This window comes from Perissodus microlepis, chromosome 5 (genome assembly GCF_051167445.1).
Source record: "Perissodus microlepis isolate ML-2025 ecotype Zambia chromosome 5, ASM5116744v1, whole genome shotgun sequence".
NCBI classification, from domain to species: Eukaryota; Metazoa; Chordata; class Actinopteri; order Cichliformes; family Cichlidae; genus Perissodus; species Perissodus microlepis.
This window is the reverse complement of record NC_140465.1, coordinates 26,604,514-26,623,217: the sequence shown is the minus strand read 5'-3', so window position 1 is coordinate 26,623,217 and position 18,704 is coordinate 26,604,514. Positions and strand designations below refer to the sequence as shown.

At 39.8% G+C, this 18,704-nt stretch overlaps 1 protein-coding gene across 1 annotated transcript; it reads right to left on the bottom strand.

Moving 5' to 3' along the window:
• Positions 1-2,808: 2,808 nt before the first annotated feature.
• On the bottom strand, positions 2,809-18,429 carry lmcd1 (LIM and cysteine-rich domains 1). Its single transcript, XM_084929082.1, has 7 exons — positions 17,769-18,429; positions 10,593-10,684; positions 9,958-10,213; positions 8,359-8,508; positions 7,983-8,225; positions 6,770-6,988; positions 2,809-5,508 (listed from the first exon to the last, which is right to left on the bottom strand). The coding sequence occupies exons 1-7, from the start codon at positions 17,793-17,795 to the stop codon at positions 5,398-5,400; spliced, it is 1,098 nt and encodes a 365-aa protein (XP_084785208.1). The 5' UTR covers positions 17,796-18,429; the 3' UTR covers positions 2,809-5,397.
• Between the last annotated feature and the right edge of the window lie 275 nt (positions 18,430-18,704).

Sequence of the window (18,704 nt, the reverse complement as noted above, 5' to 3'; positions counted from 1 at the left end):
CATGATAAGGTGGGGCCAGGTTTCACAATGAACACACCCGAAACTCTGGCTGATTGGGACCCACACCCAGTTTCACACCTTGGCTCAGGCGATTAGAGGATCATCAGGGGGTCCTTTTGTCCCTCTGTGGGGGGATACTCCCACTAGGTTTATATCTGGGACTCTCCACCATTTGACCTTAGAACTGAAGAAGCTTCTCGGATGAGAGGTGAAACGTCTTCAAGTAACTTAAAGAAGTCCAGACGCTTTTCTTTGCAAGCTCCTTTGACTACGATGACCTGGATGACTGAGAACCTTCACAGACATAGTCTGTAATATTGTTTGAAATGTGAAAATAGCTGGAAAAGAGGGGAAAAGTTATAAACTTGTGATTATTTACAATAAAAAGACCTGCTGTGGTGATGACATCGACTTCTGAGCTGCAAGCCAGTTATTATCATCATTTTAACTTTGTATTAAGAAACACTTAACCTGCATTAACTATTTTTGAACCAATCAGCACACAAACACCAGCACTTTCAGTCAGTCATTTAAGTTTGTTGGTTACTGTGAGTGTGAAAAGATCATCAACCTTCTGAATGAACAACTTTTACATTCCTAACAAACTCAAGGAAGCTTTCAATGCTCAACAAACTGATTTGTAGCCATATTAGGGATAATCATGTTGTATAATCTGTGTAATCAGAGGCTGATATTACGCAAAGATGAGCTTTTCTCCCTGCTTACAATGCACACTATTAAAGGCCATAAAACTCTGCAGATCAAATAAATTGTCTCACTTTGGGCCTAAAAATATCCCAATCTGTTTTTTCTTTCATGGTTCAGGAAGCGGCTGTCAGACGGTCAGCTGGGTGATGTAACTGCCCGGGAACGTCAGTCCAGAAACCACAGGAATACCTCACATTCCTGCAGGTAGTAGGTCAGCACACACACAGACACACACACACACATATTAGTGGAGTTTTGTAATCCTCAGTGATTCTAATTTTTCTGCCTGCAGCTGGTTTATTTGAGAAAACTACCTGATTTGTTCTTGTGAAATTTTCATTTGTTATGTTTAATTTTTGATGATTAATCAATGTCTGTGTGTCATAGATTAAAATATAGTTTTAGCACAATGAAGAATATTAAATATTTGCTGTTGTAACAAGCGGTCACTGCCAGTCAGTGAAGAATAAGATGCTTTTAACAAATTACCTGTGTAAACATGCATCTAACCTTTATTCAGCCAGGGGGAAAAAGACTCCTGAGAAAAAAAATCTATTTACAACAGTGTCCTGGGCAAGAAAGATGCGGTAATGTAACGGTAAAGTAACGGTAATCTAATTACTGTTTTTGCAATAGTAATCCATTACTTTACTCGTTACTTGAAAAAAGTAATCGGATTACAGTAACGCGTTACAAGTAGCGGGATTGTTGAATTTACCTCGTCAGTGGATTATTGTTGAAAAACCTTGCTTTGGAAAGGATTGCCTAACTAACTCGTTGTGTTTGCCTTTACTAGGAATTGGGAGTGGAGTGTGTTTCACGGGAGTGGAGCCACAGTTTGGAATTGGAGTTTGGAGATTGCTATGTCCTGTGTTTGGGTCTCCTCCTTACCTAAAACCTGACAGAACTAACCAGCCAGTGATGGACCTCGAGCCCATGAGATATTGCTACAGGTGAACTTGGTGGAACGCCATGGAAAGATGTTACAACACATCACCAAAGAGTAGAGTGTACTCCTCCAGGTGGTAACAGAACTAAAAGCCATGTTGGTAACACCACCATCCTCACTATAATCGACTGGTCTTCCAAGGCCGCCCATTTTGTGGCATTGCCTGGATTGCCTACTGCCTTGGGAACTGCCAAACAACTCACCCAACATCTTTTCTGACTGCATGGTGTTCCTCAGGACATCGTCTCGGACAGGGGTCTACAATTCACTTTCCAGTTGTGGAAGGAGTTTTGTTCTGAACTGGGGGGCCAAATCAGTTTGTCCTCTGATTTCCACCCCCAGACTAACAGCCAAGTGGAGAGGGCAAATCAGGAGCTGGAAGCCGTCCTTCGTTGTGTTGCCTTCTCTAACCAGTCCATGTGAAGTGATCAGCTGGCATGGGTCGAATACAGCCATAACTCCAGCACATCGTCGGCCACTGGAGTTTTACCTTTTGAAGCATCCTTAGCGTATCAACCCCCTCTCCTTTCCATCATGGAGGGTTAGTTGGCTGTGCCTTCCATTCAGTACCATGTACGTCGCTCCTGCTGGTTGTAGCGGACAGCAAGGGCAGCTCTCCTCAAGACCATGGAGCGAAATAAGTGGCTGGACGATCACCGTTGTGTGTCGGCAGCGGCCTACCAAAGCAGACAAAAAGTTTGGCTCTCCTCCAGGTAAATTCCTTTGAGAACTGAGTCTAAGAAACTAGCTCCCTGGTTCCTTGGCCCCTTTGAAATCCAATCCATTCATAACCCAGTATCTGTCCTATTAACCATTCCTCGCAACATGAAGGCTGACAAAGTGTTCCATGTTTCTCAGGTGAAACCGGTTTGGACCAGCCTGTTGAGTTGTTTTAGTCCACTTATAACTAAACTGAAATCAGGTTTGCTTGAGCATCAAGCTCATACTCCCAGCCTGTTTTATTTCGTGTTACTCAACCAGAATTAAGCACCATGGGTGCACCATAAAAACCAAATGTTTAAGTCTAACGGTCAGAAGGTCATCCCATTGTTGTTCAGGGGAGTGATAGAATATGCTTCATTTTTTAAATCCAACTGCTAGGAAGAAGCATACTGCTTTTGAAATTTAATAACTACAATACACAACAGGACACTTATTCATTTATTTTATTTAACTGAAAACAGCATTAAACATAGTGGGGCTTTCACTTTTTCATCATATCTTTATAACTTTATTTACTTGATAAAGCATAATTTTTTTATATATAAATCTTTGTTGCTCATTTATCCAGAGAAAGATTAACATCTTATTTTTCTGCAAAATTCAGAGGTGTAATGACTAACTGAGTTGGGCCAATGGCTTCCCTCAGCTTCCAGTTTTTGCACCATGCTAGGCTAAACACATTAGCTATTACAATACTACTACTACTACTACTATTAGAATCAGTGAGAGGAATTGGTATTTAGTATTGACAGTACTGTCTATTATTTATATGCTACATCAACTCAAGCAATACTGCTAGCAGTTAAATGATAAAATACATAAAGGCAAAATGTTAGCTAGTGCTACTCTGCTAGCTGGTTGAAGCCTACATGAAAAGAGAAAAACAAATCCCAAAAAAGAGAAATTTAGGATTTGGGTTTTATCTGTAAACTACTGTATGTCAGAGAGATTTTTCTGATATATTTCTGACTTTAATGTCACAAAATCCTATTTCCCGCTCATTGTTTTTAACCTTGAATGGACTTAAAATGCAGTTGCAGAATTTAACACATGGCCAACTAACTTTGCAGCTTTATTGACCTCCAGTAGTGTCCTCTCAGTTTAAACTAAAATTGTCACAAAAAATGTTTACATTTATGAAGCTTTCAAAATATATACGAAAAAGAGGGACTAATTATTAGGAACAGCATAAAGCAGCATTTAGCAGCAGCAGAAACTTAAATTTATAAGAGGTTAAATGATTACTGAGTCTGCAGTTTCTTGAAATCAAACACATTTAACACAACATGGAGAAAGAATAAAAATAACAAAAACATTACATATATAGTATTAGCAGATATTTAAATCAATACTAAAATCGTGATTATGAAAAACTTATTTAACTAAAATCTGCTGTAGATTTTTTTTTAAATCCAGCTGGGTTTTTTTTTGTTTTTTTTGTTTTTTTACATTTTATTGTATTAATCAGTGCTACCTCTTTCCAGCCTTATGCCTGTCCAGTTTTTACAAGGCTTCAGTCCAAAACTAACAGGTAAAGTTAAAACCTGACCTAGTTAGATAAGTTAGTAAGTTAGATAACCCTTTGTTAATTTGGTATTAAGATAAAGTTAAGATCAAATTATTTCAACTGATCATTGTTTTTCATTCAACTGCCAAGTTTTCTATAAATTACTGTCAGTTTAGGAAGTTTAAGCTGACTCCCGAAAGGCTGATTCTGTTCATCTGGACTTCAGTGGGAGAAACATTTTGTTACTCATCCAAGTGACTTCTTCTAAGTGCGTTTTCAGTTTCTCCAACTGAAAACGCTACATCCAGATGAACAGAAACGACCTTCTGGGATTTATTTACCTGGCTGATTGAGCATGCATCAACACATTTAAAGCTGACTGTTAAAGTAGAATATATTTTTTAAAAAAACCAAAAACAAAACAAAACACACAGTTCCTTGTTACTTCGTATGAAAAACACTCTGAAATATCCTTTTTGCACAAAGGTGCAGACTCATTTTTTCTGAGAAAATAAAACTTTAAGGGGTTCGATCACAGGCAGAAATGACTTCATAACAAAATAATTTTTCAGTGTAACCCTTCAAAACACAAACTACAACAGTATCGAGTAGGGCTGCTTCACACTGTTTTCACACACTGTTCTGCCCCTTGACCCTGTTTTAATGCTCCAATAGTTTAATGACTGCAGCAGTCTTACCCCGGCTGAATTACAAGGACAACAACACAAAAACAAAAAATATTTTTCAACACAAACACATATTTTGAAATTATGATTATTTCACCCAGAGGAGAACAGTTTGTGCTAAGAAAAAAAATCCAGAGGAATCAACATCCATGATTTCTTGAGACAATTTAAAATAATTACTGACCTCACCAGATGAAGTTTAACTAAAGACACATGACTCAAATCTGCAAAAAACACACCAACAAGTCTCTCATGAAAATGAGTGAGAATACAAATTTTCTCAAACAGGACAAGATGGCATTTTATTTAGTTATTTACTTACTCATGTTAACTTCAACATTCTTCAGTTACTGGGTAGTTTCTTCATTTTATAGCTGAAATTCAGCTCTGGGTTTTTGTAAGAAGTTGCAGGCTAAATGCAGAACATCTGTTTCCTGTTACTGTCAGTGCTGTAAGTGCCAATACATCAACAAAATGTTTGCTGAAGTACTTAAAGCACTTTTGTATAAACCAAACAACTCCTTAAAATTTTGGAATACCAGTAATCTGAATAAGTCAGTTCACATCAATATCACCTGAAGTATTTCAATCTATAATAAATCTGCTGCTGTGTTTTTGTAGGAAAGAAGATTTGCTAAACTATCAAGTGAACATATGACTTAAAGACTTTTAGCCCCAGTGCGTATTTAAACTATACCATTTTTTATATATATAAAAACAGATGCACTAATTTTATTGATTCGTTTTTAGATTTGTTGATTTATTTATTTTTTTAAACTTAAAATTGAACACCACATTTTGTAGTGACTCCTACACATGGTGACTCAGTGCTGACAGGGTGTATCCAGGGTTTGCCCGCATTTCCAGCAGCAGTAATGATGAGGATGCCATGCTTGTCCGTCCTTCGCCGTGAGAAAAGACTGGCAGAAAATCAGCTGGAGAAACGGAACAGGAGGGGGGATGGGAATGATGTGAGAGAGGACACAAAAAATAAAACCAAAAATATTATTCTGATAAAATAAATTATATCTGTGGCGTTGCGTAGAGTTGGTAGACTCATTTCCATTTTTATGCAGTCATTTATTCTCATCTGGGTTTAAAACTTTTAGTTCATTATTAAATCCACATAAGAATAAGCTATGTATATACGAAAATACTTTAAAGCTTTGTATTATTATCTACTATAATCTATAACAGGGCCTTTTATTGTTATTTACCATTTAAATAATTTTACATGGTGAACTCGGATGTAATAAAAAAGGAGCTAAAACACATTTTTATTATTAACAAAACAGAAGAACTGTATACAGACTGTTTGAAAAAAGATGCATTTTGAAACTATGACATCACCCATTGTTTTTAAAGTCTAGGCTTCTGTTGTGACTGTTGACATCTAACCTTTTTGAAACGGATGACATGACTGAAACCCCCCCCAAAAGATGCTGCAGACTCATGCATTAGCATGTAGCAGGTCACAAGGGAGGCTGGCCCTCAAGCCTGTCTTACTTTATTCTCCTTATCATCACCATTTTAAACAAATGGCCCGGCATACTTTACTAAATTAATATCATGCACGTTTTATGATAGTTTAAAGTAGCACTTCAGTCCATCAGGAAAGTGTTTACAGAGGTTGTGGATGGATGACACTGCCACATAGAGCTGACTTTACATACTCAAATGCAAAGGCATAATAAAAGATGGACTTAGCGAAAAAGGCAATGTGGAGCTTGCATTCTGTGTAATGGCCACCAGGGGGTGTTTGTAAAAAGACTTCTCGTACGATAGAAACCTGTGAGGAAAACAGCCTTTGTCCTGACCTCTGTGAAAGTCCTTCTAATGTGCTTGTGGGCTCAGTAACTCACTTTAGGTCATACTGAATAAAAAAATGAAGTCATTTTGTAAATTTGGTTCATTCTCAGAGTCAGAAAGAGGGATTATAAAGTGTATGCTCAAGCAAAAATCAAAGTTAAAATTTAAAGAGGTTTAAATGTGACAGCAGTTAGTATTTTATGGTAGTTCCTCTCACGTGAACACCTTATTTACAGTGCGTGATAAGCTAAATTATTGCTATGTGATGACTTAACAGTAGTATATGGTATTGTTTTGTTTCAGATTTTCTGATTTCATGAAGTTCAGACTGCAAACAGATCACCAACACTTACTGATCAACAATAACTACAGGGAGTGAAGCCTCACCTCGTCGCAGCCCGAGCACCGTGGCCACTGTGTCTGACAATAGTGTCGTCCGCAGAACAGCTTCTGATTGGACCAGAAGTAGACCAGGTCAGCCAACATCTGGCCGCACTCTGAACATACAAAGCACTTGGGATGCCACAGGGCAGCGTGGTAACCTGCACGCTCTGCATATACTGCAGGACTGTCCTTGGTAACTTCACCTTGGCAGCCGGTGCAATGCTAGAGGACAGAAAACTGTGTGAGAGGTCAAGTACGAAATTAGTGAAACAAATGTAGAGTCTCCTGATCCACAAGAACTTTGGTTTAAATCAAAACAGAAAATTCCCTCCACAGGGAATCTAGAAGGATTTCCGGATCCCGATCAGTTTAAAAGATGACATAAATCTCCACCTCACTAATCAACCAATCACATGACTTCCACAGGTAGAACAGGTAAATATACATCTGATCTCAGTTCTTTGAGCACACATGGTAGATGTGACTTTGGCACGATTATGCCGTTGCAACACGTGAAAGTAAAAAACAAGCATGCTGTTCTGTTCTCACTGAAATTTGATAGAAAAATAGAAATATTTTTAGTAGAAACACAGAAACAGGTTTTAATTAGGACCAGTATTGCAAACAAGACTACAAATCTTTCTTAAGTGAAATAAAGGGAGCAATAGTCGACCAAAGAGTCCCAAAAATAGGCATAATTGGGCAGTGTTGGCAACATTAAGTGTTTCAAGTCGAACTAAAACCACATTTAGTCATCCAATTTTGCAGTTTTTTGTTGTTACAAGAAAGAAGAGTTGGCTGGAGGAACAGCTGGTGAAGTTAGTGTTTGATTGAAAGGGGGCGTGATGCCCCTATGCTGTTGTTACACCACGCTGAAACAAAGTAAACAAACTTGCCCTACATGTCATGAGCAGACAGCATGTTAGCGGTACTGATCGTGAAATAAGACCTGAGAAGTTGGATAAGGAGACTTCAGCAGGCTGTTGTGCAGAGTCTGTCTGTGAGCTCAGTAACACTTTCTGCTCTTACTGTTGTTGTGACTGTATTTGATTGGTTTGATGTGAATTAGATTTCCTATGTACAATTAAAAGGTTGTATCATGAAACCAAAAAAAACGAATCATTAATCGAAGCTTTCTCTCTTTTCCTTCTTATTGACAGATCTGCAGCTGGTAACAGCTGGTGATTAAAGCATCCAGGGTCATACACCCACTTACATATTCAGTCTTGTTGTTGTATTCTGTCCCATTTGTGGGGGAGGCGACACTGCTGTTAGATGAACCGTGATTCTGATGCTGAGGAGCATCCTTCTTATTGCTGCTGCTGTGTTCCTTCACCTCCTTTGCTGTCCTCTGAATGGCTGCTTCCCTCAAAGCTTCACCCTCACTGGGTAAGGCCACCTCTCCTACTCCCAGCACTTCCTGTTTGTACTGCTTCACAAACAGCAGCATGGAGGAAATCTGCAGGAAGAATGACTCCATCATGAAAGTGATTAGCCAACTTTTAATATCTTGATTATAGGTGGAATGATTACATACTGCTCAGGTTATTGATAATCATGTGTGTTGAACTGGTCACGGCGGAGTAATTTACCTCCTCCTCACTGGCCAGGCTCTGACACTTCATGGGGTCCTGATCGTAGGCGGGGAGCTGGATGAGGAGCTGCCTGCGTCGCTCCAACGCTCCAACAGTCCCTGAGACTGGCCTCTGACTCTCTGGGAGGAGCTCCATGTACTGCATGGCCTGCAACAGATGATACGGTTTTCACAAATTCAATCTCTCGATCTTTTCCCGCTGCTAAAACCTGAGCTTATCTAACACATTTTAAGCCGTCATCGGACTCTCCCGATGTCGTCACTGACACATCTGTGGTTTGTCAGATTACTTCACCAGAGTGAAGCAGTGACTAAAAGTGTGGTAGTGGGTTGGAAAACGCAAACGAACAAAAAGTGAGGGATGAACCAAACGAGATGTTCAAGGTTTTTAGAGGCACATCTGGAAAACAGTCCCCCAGTTGGATTTGGATCTGCCTCTACAAGTTCAACCGCAGTAACGTCTGTCATCTTCATAATTATAGGCTGGGAAGCCTGAAACATACTTGAGTCTGGTTTTAATGGGACAGTTCATATTCTTCATACAGGAAGAGCAGCACCAACTGAGGTAAATCTGAACTAAAGTGTCCTGAGTGAATAAATAAAGGAAGAAGTTTGAGTTGTTAACTTGATGATGAAAATAAAATATAATTTCATGCATTAATTTTTCTTGAGCTTTCAGGGTCCTGGATTGGTGACCCAGTGTTTGTGTTTTTAATTTAAGTTTTACTCTTTGAATTATGGTTTTCTGTCGTATTATATCCATTGTTCCTGGTTTCTAGGGTTCTGTTCTGTTTCTGCACCTTGCCTCGTGTTTCCATGTCTCAGTCTGCATCACCATGAATGTCTTGTGCTTCCTGTTTTATTGTGATAATCCCGTTCAGTGTATTGAGTGGCATGGATGGCTCAGTAGGTAAAGTGGTTGCCCCATGATTAGAAGGTCGGGGATTCAAATCCACTGAACGGCTACCCTGAAGTACCCCTGAACAAGGTACCGTCCCTACACATCCCTAGGCGCTCGTGGCTGCCCACTGGGTGAATGGGGCAGCCCATAGGAGTAATTAGTCCCTATGGGGACATACACATTATTATTATGAGTTTTGCTTCTCTGTGTCCTGTTATGTCAGATTCGTCCCTGCTGTGTTCCCCATCCTCTCATTGTCCTACTTGTGTATTTAAGCTCTGCGTCTTCCTTGTTCTTTGCTGGTTCATCTGTACATCTTCCCGTTCTTCATCCCCTACATTTCATCTGTGGTGTTTCCATGTCTCCGTTTCCTCATTCCCAGTTTCAGGTTTTTTCATATTACTACTACAGCTGTTTGATGGGGTATTTCTTTGGCTATTTGCATTGTCCATTTATTCCAGAGCTGTGCTTGAATAGGTAGCTGGAAGCAATAGCTGTATGCAACAGCTGAGCTAAATAATATCGCTAAAATAGAGCTCTTTACCATGTTTGTGGTTTTGGTCCTGTTAGGTTATTTTAATGTATCTATCTGAAAAATATCCTGTGGTATCCAAAATCCATCCACTATTTTTAAAAGAAACAATGAAAGAAAAAGAGAATCAGCAGCAGTCTCCTGCACTCCACAGTGAATCCTACCAGTTTCTGGTTGAGGCCGGCAGGAGCCCAGTCATATGTGGTGGTGTTGAAGGTCGGGTCTTTGCGTGACACCACCGGATTGGTGACAATCATTCGGTTTCTCTTGTACATGCGAAGGCCACCACCTCCTTTAATCTTCGCTGTCAAATGGGAGCAGGGCGAGTCTGCGAGCAGGCGTCCTATTCGCTGGTCATCTTCAAGGTCATTTCCAGGAGCGTGGTCGACCGTGCTGCAGCCACACACTGTGCAGGCTTTTCTGGATAGAAGAAACACCAAAAAGGATAAGCGACGATTTAAATCCGTTCTTGTCATTTTACGTTTTTGTTTTGTTTTTTGGCCAAATATTACTCTCTTTGGCTTGCTCAAATAAAAGCCATTTGAATGCAAGACAAGAACATTTAACTTGTGTTTTTCCAGCTTGCCTGGTTATTTCTTCCATGTAGTCTGAAAACTTGGGAGTCTGGGCATGTGGTTTGACAGCCTACACCCATCTGGTGTTCAGTCACAAACATATTTAATAATTTTCTTCAAAAGGAATGAATGTGTAAGTAGTGAGGGAGCAGTGGTGAGACCACTAAAATTTTACATTTCCTGTACAGGAAAAAAAATGAATTAAAAAAAGGGGGGAACTGTACCTCCAAGTATGTGGCTGAAAACCAGAGCAGCTCTCCTTACATATGAGACAGATTGCTCCTCCTGCACCTCCTGCAGTCTGCTTTATAGACATCTAAAGAGAGCACAACACATCACAACAGATAAAGGGCTGCACAATTAAGGCTGCGCTTCTAGTCAAAGCATAGCATTACGATCTTGTGAGGTATATCTGTGATTTAAATATACTCATCATGGACATGGATGTCATGGTAATTATGCACATTTAATGATTTCTTTGAACTGTTCTTTCTCTAGGCTGGAATGACTGTACAGCACACACCTTTAATAACTTAAAAAGAAAACAAAAAAGAACTGGATGCACATGTTTGAAGTTAATTTTGATTTTTTTCTAATCTCAATTGAGTCAAAAGTATGTACATAGACTCAAAGATCAAATATAACTATGGTTGACCACTTTACCTGGAATAACCGTATTCAGAGTTCATTTAAATATGTTGGTTTCTTGGCATGGACCTGGCTTTAAAAGCATAATCTACAAATTTTTCAACAGGGTTAAGTTTTTGGGAAAATCATTAGGCAGAAGAGAACGGATGGATGGATTGCTCAATCTATAAAAGGGTTTACAAATTAAATGGAAGGATGGATGAACGAGTTTTCTCCCACTAAAGTCTAACAGACACTAAATGACATCCAGGTGAACTATTTTTCAACAACGACTAGAAGTCAATAAAAATCTTCCAGCTGGTGCTGAACAAATTTTGGTTATTAGTCACTTTTAATAGTTTACTTGTTTGAATAACAGTAGGTCCTTGTTTTTTCTTTAATATACAACACTCACTTTAAACAGATATGCCCATCTACGTACAATGTTTGGAAATTAGCCTCGCTTTATACACATTAAGACTTTTTAAGACTTCTACAGCTGCCATCACTATACAAATAAGCTGCACAAATGAATGTAAACCATTGGAAAGCATTGGTATTGTGACATTGTGTGTTATTCGCCCTGAGTATAACTGGCTTGAAACACAGATAGCTCAACTAGCTCTGCAGGTAGTCAGTTTTCCAAATACACATATTTTAATTTACTGATGGCATTTTTTTTTCAATTGTAAGTACGTCTCATGTGAGTCTTCATTTTCTTCTACACTCTTTTTTTTTTTTTTTTTACAATAATGTAAGTGAATGCCTGATTGACAAAATAATCATAACTAGGTTTTTCTGTAATGTTTAGCCCACTTCCTCTGCTAATGAGGACTGTTAGATGTGGAAAGTATGTGGGTCCTGACTGAAGAAAGAAATGCAAACAAAAAGTCTAAGTCATTAGAGACTCGTGTCACGCAGAGAAGACAGACGAGATACGGGGAATTAGACAACATTTCCAGACAGTTTGACTGTGGTGATGATGAGGACGATGATGGTGTGTGAGGAAGCACTGGGCGAGACAGAAGACGTGTTTTGTTTTTTTCCCCAAACATTTCTCAGTGGGTGTGGGAGGAAGAAAAGGGAGTGAACACCACACACACACACACACACACACACACACACACACACACACACACACACACACACACACACACACACATACACACACAGGATGGATGATCTCATCGTACCACCCAGTGACTTCATCGTCACTGTCCTGACAAACACAGCAGATTCCCCCCTTTGCTGCTCTTTGTCCTGTTTACTCTGTTAGCATTGCGTGCATTAGTTACAATGAAAACACATTTTTTTGGACTTGTTAAGGTTACGTGATTAGTTTTCTGGAGACATTTAAAAGAGAACAAAGTTTGTGCGTCTGTCATGACTTAAAACAACCACCTGTTATAGTGTGAGTAAACAAGAGGCAACTCACTAACTCGGTTCTCAGGAGAATACAGAGAAACGGAGCTGAAGTGTTTCTGGATACGCAGCTGGGAGGGTGCGGGAATTTGGGGCAAGTTTAGGTGGAGAACTGGCAAATTTAGCCCACTTTGACCAACCTTAGACTATGCGTGGTGACCTTCAGCTGTCCAGGATACAGTTACAGCACCGGGGCTTTGCCTAATGCAAGTATTTTATTCTGGCTTGCCAGAGTATTAAAAGAGCAAACTGTTTTGGCTTTCTGGCTTGTTAGGCATTTAGTTGTTATAGCAAACAGCTAGCTTTTATGTCACTACTGACAGCTAAACAAAGAGCAACATGTGAGTGATGGCAGACTGTTTCTAAAGGCTTTGGCAGGAAATCTGATGACTGTGCTGCTGAAACAACCTGCTGCTATTTGTCTGGACTGTCCACCTATCCATCTGTCAGCAGGCATTAGCTCTCCCATCCCTCCTAAAAGGCATTCGCTCACGTAACATTGCTGAATACATGCAGAGACACACACATTCGAACAAGATATAGACATACAAACTAAAACCTCTGCTCCATTCAAGTTTTCCAGCCTTTTTTCTTTTAACCTTGCAGCAAGGATTTACTCCCATCCACACAGCTTAAGTGAGGATACAGGCATCTTCCAACCAACAAAAAAAAAATGCTAAGAAGGAATTTGCCAAACAAAATGAAATTGGGTTAAAAAGTGAAAGATGATGACATTAAAAAGAGGTTTCTTTGGGTTTAAATGTAGAAGGACACTTATCGTCTTTAAAACCTCTGAACATCCATGAATCTCTGAAGCTCTGAGTTTTGGCATTAAAACGTTCATCTAACTCTAGGAAAGAAGGCAAACATGTTAGTAATAACAGGGTTCCTTTTCAGGCAGAGTGATGAATCTAATGCCACCAGCGAGGTGTAAAGACAGAGACGGAGAGTGTGTTTAAGTGTGTTTGACTGTGAAGCGACTGGTGATTGGTGCGTGTTGAAAAGGTCACAGCTGAAATAGAAACAGCTGAAGAAGAAAAAGACTTCATTAAATCCCCTTGGAGTACACTGACTGGCTCACTGGCTGCGTGTTTGTGTTTATTGTTGAGTAATGAGCGAACATCAGTCACCAGGAGGTCAGAGTGAAACACCTCCCTGAGGTTTGAGTCGAACGCAGCTTTAATAAAGGGAAATTTCACCAAAGAAGGCAGTGTGATTTCTGTCTTCCTGTAGAAAGCCAGTTTGTCAGATGTTTGTTTGAAGAATTTTTACTAATAAGTCATAGGCAGAGCAGACGTTACTCAAAAGCTCCTTCAAAAAGAAAATAAACAAGCAGATCATGCAGTATTTTTCTTTTTGAATGGAGGTTTTTCTGTACTTTCAGAAATGCCTTTTTATGACTATTAACTTATTTTTAAGATATTTTCTCCACGTGCTTTGGAACGATTGACCCTATATGATCGGATTTGGGGAGTTTCCTTGCCATAGATGCAAAATGTTAATTTGATCATCTCCGAGCCACCTTTTGCCCTCAGATTGCACCTGGATCTTTGGAAAACTTTAGTCTTTGGGATGTTTTTAGTTTTGTTAGTCTTTAAGAAGCAGCTAGACAAGCAAAAGCCCACAAACTGGGAACAGCTTGGAGCACCAGTAAGACAGGAATGGGTGGCCATCAATCAGAATTTAAAAATACAGACTCTTTGCATAAATTTGTCTTGTGAAATGCTTATGATTTTTTTTCACTACATCATAGAAACATGTAAAAAAAATGATGTAAATAAAAACTGAAGTGTATGAAACACGAGAAGTCACACACTTTACATTTGAAGCGTGTTTCTCTTCTCACTTCTGGTTGTCCTTCTGTGCAGAATATGATGAGTGATGTGTGAACTGTGCACAGTATTCAACACTGTTTTATCACAGTGACTGAAGCTTCTCAGCACATCCACTGAGAGTAGTTTCTATGAATATACCTGCTCGTGAGTAGTAGAAAGCTTTCTTCTTTTCACTATGTATTGTTACTTTTCAGCTTTTATTTGCTGTTTTGTTAGGTCTTGGAAAACCATATTCAATTTCAAGAATGTTAACTGCACTTAGAGAACATGTCTGGCATTAGGACCTGAAGGCTAATGTCTCACGTTTCATATAAAAACACCAAGAAACTCGATAATAATACAAAACCGAAGATCATCATAAAAACAACACCAAGTGAGATCCAGTATCACAGGAACTAAGATTCACACTATACTTGAAATAATAAAAGAATCAAAACAGGAAATCTCAAACTCAACTGGTCAAATCATCAAAAACTTCAATAGAACAGCAGCGAAAAGATAAATGAAAATAAACATAATAAACAAAAATCCAAAAGCTGCAGGGAATAAAATCAGGCGCCACGACACACTTCAACAATCTCATGTGCCTTAGAACAAGACAGACCAACAAATTTATCTCAACACAGCACACAACACATACAAGCACAGTCTTTATCGGCAAAACAAACAGTACAGTAATTAGAATAAGTTTATTTTTAACAAACCTCACTCTGCTGCAGGGCAAAGGGATCAAAGTGCAAATTTGAATCTAATAATAAAATCCCTGATCCATTATAGAGTTAACACAGACCCAGACAACTTCTAACATTCACAATTATTACAGCTGATGACAGGAGGAAGCTGTAGCAACCAGACAAAACTGTTTTGTTTGAGCTAACATGAACCCTTAAATTACCGGCTTGTTGAACATGTTATGAATTGTCTTTATTTACTTATATGCACATAAGCATGCATATATGCAGCATACTAACCTGTCTCCAGTTATTTTGGACACCAGTCATACTGACTACATATTTTGGCAGCTTTAAGTTAAGATGCTAAACTGCAGCCAAAATTCTTACCTCTGTTCATGACAACAAAAAATACTGAACAGTGTTATAAGCCGAGGAGAAAGCTTCCTTTTTCTGAGGAAAACGTGTGGCCGTTCTATATTTAGGAGTCAGATAAGGCGGGTATGTTGTAGGTGGGTACACTTGGCTGAGCTTCACGAGTAATGTCAAACATGTCGGCTATGTGAAGTGGAAACTACAGGAAATGCTGTGAGATAAGAGGCTGGAGGTCACAGAGGGGCAGCATCTTGACTTTGAATCAGAGCTTTGGCACATGGCATCCTCTGCATTTCCTGCTGCTCTCCATTTAAGACAAAATTGGACAAAAATGCCACGAGTGAGCTGCTGTTTCCAGTTGTGTCACAGTCTCCGGTTACTATTTAAAAGAGTAAACAGTGGCCTGAAGGAGGAAAAGGCTGGATAGGATGGTGGAGACCACAGGGAACTTTTATTTTTACCTGTAGTATACATATTTAAATCGGTTGCTGTTGGTGACTGTGTTTTGGGGATTTGTATTATTTAGTTTATAGTTTTGCAACATTTCCTGCTTTCAGTCTCATGAGATTGTGGATTCATCATTTTTATTTTTAAACTTTTACTGCAACAAAAGAGATCATTTTATGGCACCTTTTCTTTTTCTTTGTAACCTCAATATTCATAATATGAAGCTTTTTTTGGGGGGGGGGGTTAACAACATGTAACAAAAGAATAACGACAGGGGTGCATGTATGGGGGCACACTGCAGGTTATTTCAATGCTGGTGATGGCGGTTTTTACAGCTCGGGGGAATAAAGACAGGGCTCACACCACAAACAGGTGACGCTGATCGTCAGGTTATCATCCTCGGACTGATGTGACCTCTGGACGAACAGCCAGAGGCCGAATTACAGGAGGGCTCTGTGGGAAACAAAGTGCCGCCAGCACAGACCCAGCAGGCAGATCAGGACCTCGTGGTCATGGATTACCTTCGCTGACTGAAATAGAAACCTCCAGCTGTTAGACTCAGACTGCAGAGAGATGTGTCCAAACTGACTTTAGCCTACAGCACTTATAAACATGACCTGAACTGATCACAGTGACTAAAGCTTGCAGAAAGCTCGACTCAAGCTGGACTTCTGTTTTTATTTGTTTGGAGGTTCTTCCTCATTGGGTCAGATCAGGACATCGGATGTAATAATGTAATCTGAAATCAGAAATCAAATTGCTGTAAAGTGTGTTAAGTGTGTGTAAGCTCAAAGTGTGTACGTGGCCCATTATTCATTTAAAGTTAGAGGGTGCCATCACTGAGTTCAGCATTACAAAACTGAGTGCAGTGTGGTTGTGCTAGATTCACTAATGCTGCTTTCCAGCTTACTATTATCACAATTACTATGATTACTATTATTAAAATGTTTTCAGCTTCTACAAGAGTCACTTTGCATGACACAGAGCTCAGAATAATCCTTATTTATATCACACTATCTTATTCTCTCTTATTCATTACCTGTCCATCTCCTTTTAAACCATCAAACTCATTTCTCTGTTTTTCTGCATGATAAAGAAACACTGCTGTATTAAATGAAAGAAATCTGCCAGAATTTAATTGCAGTAAATTGTAAGAAATAAATGTATAAAATTACAGAGAAAGCTCTGGTAGCTCAGACTGTCCTGTAATTATAAGAAACGTCTTAAAAATCAATTGCTTAATTACTCTTGGTGTAGTATGAATGGCAGAGGAGGAGGTCTTTATCAGCAGGAAAAGCTGTACAACGTATGAAAATACAGTTAAAAGACTAAGTCTATGTCCTCTGTTATATTTTCCAAAGATGTGCTGAATTGGAATGTTTCCTGACTGGATTTTGGCCCCTGGGCCTCATGTTTGACATCCCTATTTTAAAGCAACTTTCTTCTGATTGGTTGCTCCTCAGGTATACCTGAGATGACCATATTAAGGACACCTGTCTTTATCTGATGTCATACAGATCCAAGTCTAGAATGAAACAGTCTGAAATCTCGGCTTTTGCTCACAGGAATTACTCACACGCACACTGACCTCATTATGTGAAACTTTGTGTTTAATGTGAGCATACACCACTGCAACTGCATATAATCACAGGAAAGAAGGAAAAGCAGGATAGGTTACCTTTAAATGAACATCATACAACTCAGATGACACTTGATTTTCTGTATAGCTAAATAAAATAAAACCTCTCTCAGACAGAAATTCGTGATCTTGAACACTGATGAATGAATGTTGAAGAAATGTGAGATTCTTCTGAGGCTTGAATGTAAAACATCCACACTCATTGCTGACTGAGACATTTCAAACCTCTAAATGTCAGGAAAGCTCACTTAGGCACATCACAGAGTTCCTTCTGACCTTACACTGATGTGATGTGCCACACCAGTAAGTGACCCTCTGACCCACTGACCTCCACATCTGGAAATATCTGTGAGCAACAATCTGTACTGATGCAGATGTTTTTACCTTCTCCATGGCTGAGTTCACGTCCATGTAGTCCAACGTCCGTTGGTGAGCTGTCTCCTTGTCTCCTTGGCTCCTCGACTGCGTCTGCCGCCGCTCTTCCAGAACAATGAGACTTTAAATTCCTCTCCCGTTGACCGCACTTCCTCACTCTCCGCCCACAGTCGGTTCTGCTGCCACTCTGCTCCGCCGGCTCTCCACAGCTCACTGCAATTTAACCGTCCACACCTTCATCAGCCCTCCTTTCTTTGTCCTCTGCTTTTACATTTCTCTCTTCTCTACACTGAGCAAGATTAAAACTGATCTTTCTCCTCTTCAGCTGTAAACTCCTGCTTTTACTTTTCCATTCAGCGTATTCCCCCCCACTCTTCCCTCCTGATCTGCGTGGTTGCCAGCTCTGCTTCTCCACCCTCTGCAACATAAACTGAGCAGGTTTCTTCACCTCTTGATTTTGCTCCAACACGCAAGGGGGGAAACTGGATTGTTTTTTGTTTGCTTTTTCCTGCAAAATTTCTAATCTTCCAGTTTTACAGTCTGCTGAGTGGGGAATTCACACTGCTGTGTTAAATTTTGCAGGCACTTGCAGTGTTGACTGTTCAAACCACAGCTGCATTGTCCCTAATCACAGCTGCTCTCTGCTGCAGAACAGCACACTGTTGGGACTAACTGGATCAGTGAGGCCTGACTGAACTGTTTGTGTTTTTAATCTCAGACAAAGACTGAGAGGGAGTCCCTGCTCACACTCCTCCAGCCAATCAGAGTCACCCTGTAAAACTTCTCAGCCAGTAGGAATGGCTGAATTTCCTCCTCCTCCTCCTTTTCTGCATTTTCAGTGTGGCTCAGAAAAGCTTAGACCAAGGCATGAGCAACACACCTCAGGTTTGCAGGTCCAGACGAGGCCTAGTGGTGACTAACACGGCATGTTTTTTTATGGCTTTG

Coding starts and splice junctions, on each gene's coding strand:
- lmcd1 (XM_084929082.1), bottom strand. CDS start 17,795: ATGGACGTGAACTCAGCCATGGAGAAG. Junction 8,509..9,957: donor CCGGCCTCAACCAGAAACTG/GTAGGATTCACT, acceptor CATCTGTTGCAG/GCCATGCAGTACATGGAGCT. Junction 6,989..7,982: donor ACAACAACAAGACTGAATAT/GTAAGTGGGTGT, acceptor TCTGTCCTCTAG/CATTGCACCGGCTGCCAAGG.